General features: G+C 33.1%; 1 protein-coding gene across 9 annotated transcripts in view; it reads right to left on the bottom strand.

The window, feature by feature from the left end:
* LOC106474520 (host cell factor 1-like) overlaps positions 1 to 7,047 on the bottom strand; it is a 20,547-nt gene extending 13,500 nt beyond the window's left edge. For all 9 annotated transcript variants that reach the window (XM_022402834.1, XM_022402837.1, XM_022402835.1 and 6 more), the window contains exons 1-3: positions 6,786 to 7,047; positions 4,808 to 4,918; positions 2,764 to 4,166 (exon numbers count right to left, since the gene is read on the bottom strand). In XM_022402834.1, the coding sequence (XP_022258542.1) occupies positions 2,764 to 4,166; positions 4,808 to 4,918 (1,514 nt within the window). In that variant the 5' untranslated portion in view covers positions 6,786 to 7,047. The remainder of the gene's footprint in view (positions 1 to 2,763; positions 4,167 to 4,807; positions 4,919 to 6,785) is intronic.
* Between the last annotated feature and the right edge of the window lie 297 nt (positions 7,048 to 7,344).

Raw genomic sequence — 7,344 nt, 5'->3', positions numbered from 1 at the left:
GGCTACTATGAGCTTAGTTTAGTAGTGAGGACTATATGACAATGGCTACTACAAGCTTAGTTTAGTAGCGTTGACTATATGACAATGGCTACTACAAGCTTAGTTTAGTAGTGAGGACTATATGACAATGGCTACTACAAGCTTAGTTTAGTAGTGAGGACTATATGGTAATGGCTACTATAAGCTTAGTTTAGTAGTGTTGACTATATGGCAATGGCTAGTGAAGGAGAGAATCATTTTTCTGCTGATGAAAATGCTAGTCCTACAAACTCAGATAAAAATGTGACTGATAATGATACTGATGGAGAACTGGAAGTGTACTTGTGAAAAAGAGAAAGAGGTGAAAAGTTTTAAAACTCCAAGGTAGCAGCCATCTGGGAGTAGGTCACCTGCACACATGTGCAAAGAAACATCGGGTCCAGCTAGGTATGCAAAAGGAAATACAAATACAGCATTATCTGCTTCCAATCTATTCACGAATAAATGCATTATGGAAGAAATAATGAAAACAATGAACAAGGAAGAAATTAAACATAAAGAAAATCAAAAGCACTTGGCACAAGTTGCAATGTTACTTTAGTATGATGGTTTTTGTAAGTCAAAGTAATGTTTCTTTAGTACAATGGTGTTTGTAAGTCAAAGCAATGTCTCTTTAGTACGATGGTGTTTGTAAGTCAAAGCAATGTCTCTTTAGTACGATGGTGTTTGTAAGTCAAAGCAACGTCTCTTTAGTACGATGGTTTTTGTAAGTCAAAGCAATGTCTCTTTAGTACGATGGTGTTTGTAAGTCAAAGCAATGTCTCTTTAGTACAGTGGTGTTTGTAAGTCAAAGCAATGTCTCTTTAGTACGATGGTGTTTGTAAGTCAAAAAATAAGCAATTGACAGGGATGAGAACAGCCAAAGAAACTTTTTTCTGGTTCTGGGTCCATATTTTCACTCTCCAGTTTATAACATAACTTATGAAACTGAAAATAACTTAGAAGTTTGTGACATTTGATATATTTGTAATAAATTTTCATTTGTAACAAAAAAAGTCCTTAATTACTGAACACAATTCTGAAAACTTTGTCGTAGAGCTGATCCCCCAACTTTAATCAGATCACATCTACCTCTGTTTAATTTAGTCTCCATCTAAACAATTTTACACATAAAAATAATGTCCAATGAAAGAATAATGTATCTTTTATTTGATTCTAAACAAATGGGAGAAAATTGCCATTTCCTTATCGACTGTCTACCTTTGCACGTGATGAGTTTGTGTTGTGTCTGGATACCTTCAACTTTGAAGCATATTTTGTAGTTGATTGACAATCCACCATCAATCTGCCAGTTGAAAAGGAATCTCGTATATCAATTTGGGTTTAGCATAAATATCGAAGCACACTTGTATTTTGTATCTGCCCCCAACACCCCACCCCTCCAACATATTTCTCACTGGATTTGAACAAGTTGAGTGGATCACCAATTTTCACTCCTGAATCAAACAGCTCTGGAAACAAGTATTTGATAAATCTTTTTTTTTCCCACAAGCAATGTCACAAAACCAATTTCAAGATGTCTTCCACTTGACAATACTGAAGAAAAATGGAAAAAAAGTTACAAAAGGAAAATTTTTATCCTATAAAACTAATCTTCGATGAATGGATGCAGACCCTTCCACATTCATATACTAGCCACATGCTAGGACAGATACCTCTCAAACACTATATTCCAAGCAACCTCGAAAATATGGAGTCAAAGCTTGGAGTTTTTGTGATAATGACAAATCTTATAATACAGATAAGAGAAGAAAAATACCCAAGGAAAGAAGATTGTAACGGAAATGACTCAAATGTGATCAATTCTTTCCGAGCTTGAAGTTAGTCAAGAAGTAGCTAAACGTGTGGCTAATACTTGGTACAATAAACAAATGCCACCCAAAATGGTTTCTGTAGAAGGACGTGATGAGTTCTCAGCTACGTTTGCTTTCAGTGAACTTGTTGCCCTAACTTCATATTGTCCATGACGGGCAACAATACAACAGCCATAAAGCCAATAATGATCGTAGATTAAAACAGCACCACAGGTGGAGTGAATACTTCTGACTGAAAGGAAAACGAAAAGACTGCTAGTTGCTGTTGGATGTATGTTGCTTATATGCTTTTGTTTTCTCGATTCATCTTGACCCTGGATGGTAGGTTGCATAAGAGATATCATTTTCTGCAAGTACTTACAAAAAGACTAATTCAACAACAACAAAAGAAAAAAAAACTGATGTCCAAGAGCTACAAAATCCAACCACAAAATCACAGATTGGCATTAAAAGAAAACTTGTTCATTGCAAGTTCCACCCTCGACAAAACACAGAGGAATAGATACAAAAAAGTACCAATATTCTATATGTTAATAACAGTCCAAGATATTAGGTGACAGACTGAAATGACTATTTAAGTTTATTGTTGGATATTTTTCAATTCTCATGCAAAATAAGTTCTAATATTAAATATGTTGGGTCTACATGGACTACACATTGTAAAGGCTGTAAAGAAAGTCGGTAATCCAAGGGTCAATAATGCCGGATACCCTTGTAAGTTTGGATTTTCAAATACTGTCGTATAAAAAAATATTACAGTAAAACTAGATGAATGAATCTGTAAAGTTTGATAGAAAATTCCTCTATGAACAGCTACGTAAGTTACAAATGCACACAAAATAAAACAAATCCAATAAATTTGCATATACTTAGAATTAAAACAAAAGAAAAAATGCAATATCTACTTTACCTGTCAACTTTATGATGATCACAGCTCTCGCACTTGAATTCCCAACAGTAATTCGTTAAAAAGGCCTCTTTGAGAGACTCGTCTTCATTTAACAACAACATTAAAGCAAAGAAGGGACTATCTTCCTGTCCTCGCTCAGAGTGCAGCTTATTCTTCAGATACTTGAAAGCTTCTTTTTGTAGACTCGCCATGCTCTCCGAGATAAACTTTGCTTTCCTGTTGTTCCACCTAATATCTACAGTATGTTCCCTGTGACCATTCAACAAATCTACCACAGAGTGATAAGATTGATAAACAGTCTCCACAATCGATTTGCGAGAACTTAAACTTCTTGAAAAATAGTGAGGTAATTTTGTGTTATGCACTATTAGAGACAGTGCAGCATCCAACCAACTTAAAGTATCAACATTTTTCCACAAGGGATAAAATCTCATCGACTTGCATATTTCTTGCTGTGTTAAAACTCCTGTATTAGCACTTTCTTTAAGTATTACTTCTTCAATTTCCTTGGACACTTCTAATAAATCCGTTCTGGGCTGAAAATCTTCCTGTAAGGTAAAATAATCAGAGCTTGTATTATCTTGTCCCATAAAATTCTCTTTCTCATCCAAATTCTGATTACCAGCATCTAACTTAACCGATGTAGTAGTTCCATCATACCCATCTTTTAATCTCAGGTCAGAGTCACATGACTCTGTAATTAAAGTCCTGTTTTGTTTACTCAACGCCACAGATGGGGTAAACGACGTGACATTCACAGTCTTCTCTTCAACAGGCAAAGAATTAACAAGTTGTGAACTCATTTTGTTTGCATCTACTGAAGTCAAAGAAACATTAGTTGAATCTTGAACTTGATCTCCAACAATTCCATTTGGCATCACTGACTTTCCAGAACCTACAGGAGACTCTTGGCTTGTTACCAAATGAGTATTTATACTGTCAGAGACAGAATAAGAAACTTCACCTTTTTCTTGTTTCCAAGCTTCCATTTTGGCCCAATCTTTCTCATGAGTTAACTGAGAATAAAGCTGATTCTGTTCAATTGTTTCACTATGATCAGGAACTAAGGAAAGACCTATATTAGAGCATTCCTCTAAACTATCTAACAAACAACACTCCGAGCTGTCATTTTGGGCCAGTGTATTAATGTCTTCAATTTGGTTTTTCGCGTTGAAGTTGTAATTCTCCAAGCTCTCCAAGAAATCCTGAAGTATATCCTTACTACTAGTAAACAGAGTGGAGTCAGTACTCAATTCACATAGAGGTTCACCAGTAACAGCCAATTCTTGTCTACATTTGGACTTTGAAGATTTTTTCTTTTTATGACTATCCATAACTGTGATTTCGGACACATGACGACGAACAAAAGCAGTAGTTAGGTCTGATGGGAATAAGTCATAACACTAGAAACAAAAAAAAAGTAGTAAATGTTTTATTCTTTATAATTAACAATGCAATTTCATTCGAAATATAATAAATATAGACTTCTTTAGCATGTGAGAAATAAAGAAGATCATAGCGAACTCCTTCTAAACCTAAAAATAAAACTCAATCAGAAATGAAGGAATAATCATTCCAAAATGTTATTAAATAACTAATCTAAACCTAATGTTAAAAAGAGCACGTTGGATTTCTAATCCAAAGGTACCGGGTTCGTTCCCCGGCAGGGATGCCACCACCATTGCCCAAGTCCAGGATGAGAAAGGAGGAGGTTTGGGCGTGGGGCTAGCAACTCCGCCCCGTAAAAACCAACCTGCTAAAAAATTACAGCAACAACAACTTCCGTCGGTGAGGTGTTGTTGGGGCCCTATGCTCCAGTGGGAGTCTACAGGGACTTATTATTATTATTATTAATGTTAAAAAGACAAAATAAAGAATTAATCATTCCAAAATGTTATTAAATAACTAATTATCTAAACCTAATGTAAGAAAAACAAAATAAAGGATTTATAATTCTAAAATGTTATTTGCTTTAACTTTTTACAAGAATTACAAAATAATTCACTTTTTACATGAAAAATGGACCTGTTGAACTTTTACTTACATTCTTGTTTTCACAGAGAAACACAGCTTCTTCAAAATTTATTTGAAACAACCGTAGTTTACTCTGAGTACCCTTCTGCAAACATACTGAACACAATCTATTTTCTTCCATCTGTAAATACAAAAAGAAATGATATTATCTAAATTTTATATCAATATATGTGCAATTAATATACTTAAAACTGCCCAAAATTATAATGTATGCATATTCATTCCTTCTCAACCGAAAGTTTTCTTCTGTAACATATACTTTTATATTGTGCAATCCATTTAAATCCATTGAATTATATATACAGTTTCAAGTTCTGCAATGATTAAATCCAGAGCTAGGAATGGTGCATTAAATAACTTGTTACTATAATCTTACTTTTGTCAATAATAAAGTATTATAACAAAACAGTTTTAGTAGTAGTAATAATATTACAATTACTTTCCACAAAAATGAAAACAAGTTTTGTTTGTTAACTTTTATGTGTTGTACACCTACATTTATGTTCTCTTTTTTTTTTTAAACCAAGTAAGTTTTAATTTCTAAAATCTAATCAAATATCTAAAGAATATGATTCTTCTCCGAGTACCTACTAAGATCAATTTCACAAAATGGTTTTCATACAAGTTTTATTGGCAGTGAGGTCTTAGTTTCATTTTTATTTAACTTTCAGCATGCACACCATGTAATTATACTGACATACACTTGAAAAATTAATTTTAAGATGTTTAGTTAAAAAAAACACAGTCATGACAATTGTTTTGCTGGGTAAGAAAAGAAATGTACTGAATAACGTCATGAATAATCTAACATATTAGTTAATAAGAAAGTTAATAACGATATTACTTTATTCTAAAAAAAATGGCAACAACTACAAAGTGTCCGTTATGCACATCCCGCTTAGATGGGTAAACAACCCATAACAACTGCTACAGAACCCAATAACTTAATAGTCTTATCAGAACCCCTCGGATTTGTAAACGGCAACTAAGATTAACAAAGTCTTGTTGTCATTTCAGCAGCGAAACTCAAGAATAATTACTGATACTTGCATGTTAAACTTTTGTAATTGTAAAAAAAGACGAGTTTGGATTTGCAGACTAAATGGCCCTTTTGTCAGTGGATTTCTTACGGATTGTTAGACTTGATAATAATAACAACAACATAATCCAATTACTTACATTCATATACACTCAGTTATATCATTCTACATTTATATATGCTACAGAAATGACACTGGAAGACTTGATATGTTTTATTTATTAAAGACCAGAATCAAGGTAATAATAAGCATCTCTGACACAATCCTAATTTTCAAAGAATTTAGCCTTAGTTATTGCAAAATTCAAATCCAGTTTTTCTTGTACTGATATTGATTATCAATATGATGTTTGTGTGTTCTAATAACCAAGACCTTACTTATAATATATATATACATATATATTTATTTATTTTTCATTCAATAAATAACTTTTATACACAGTAACAATGTTGCTATTTCCATATTAGAAAATACGACACATTCACTTTGACTTTGGGAGCATTATCCAGGAACACAAGAAATATTTATTCACCCATTCCTTACTAGCCTTGAACGTCACTCACAGTTTTGTATTAACTTTTAGTTTTACGCAATATTTTTTCAGTTTCACAGTTTATTTAAGCATCTGATAGTGATACCATAACAAGTTATACATTGTGTCACAGAGTCAGTGAATTATTTAACACTAGTAACAGTTCACAATTTGTTATACCCTAGGTATTATTATTAAGTAACAATAATCATAAAACGCCAAACTCCAAAAATTAAAGCCCGTCTAAAACATAGTTCTTACTACTACTACTACTAGTATAAACTTAATATAGTAATACTGTGTTGGTCATTTATTTGGTAATACGCCGGTACTACCTGACTTATGTAGTTAGACATAAATAAGACTGAGTCAAACAATTAAGTACATCGTACAATTAAATGATAAAATTAACCAACCTTTGAGTTCTGGGCTTCAATCTTCAGACGTTCAAAACTTCAACTTTCAACTTTACTTTCCAATCCAATTCCAAGCAAAGGTCTCCGGACGTGATTTGCTTGTTTCGCTATCAACGTTACACTCAATATTCCATAATTATTTATTACTTCTCCGAAATCTGAGAAAGATAAAAAACGGGACGGCACATAATTATAAACAAAAACTTTCTGAATAATTAAAAGCCTAACGAACAATCGTGCTAACAAAAGTGACTTCAATCTCCCTCATGTAAACCATGACTTTGCTACTGTACCGATTACAACGCCATGCCAAAACGTGCGGCTAACGTATATACTCTCCACCCCTTAGCGTAACAGAAACATTGACATATATTCGTCAAATCTTGAAAAAAAGAAAATACAAAAACTGTGCTTCTATCTCAGAAAAGATTTTCTGTCATGTAAGTTATTTTAATTCACAGTCATTCATAGATGGACAATGTATAAAATAGAAAGAAAATAAAAGAATGTACAAAGTCTGATGATAAATCCACGTAAGGTAGTAATATCAATTACATAA

The sequence above is a fragment of the Limulus polyphemus genome, unplaced genomic scaffold (genome assembly GCF_000517525.1).
Source record: "Limulus polyphemus unplaced genomic scaffold, Limulus_polyphemus-2.1.2 Scaffold7322, whole genome shotgun sequence".
In the NCBI taxonomy this organism is placed as follows: domain Eukaryota; kingdom Metazoa; phylum Arthropoda; class Merostomata; order Xiphosura; family Limulidae; genus Limulus; species Limulus polyphemus.
The sequence above is the reverse complement of the archived record's forward strand: the minus strand, read 5'-3'. Positions and strand labels throughout refer to the sequence as shown.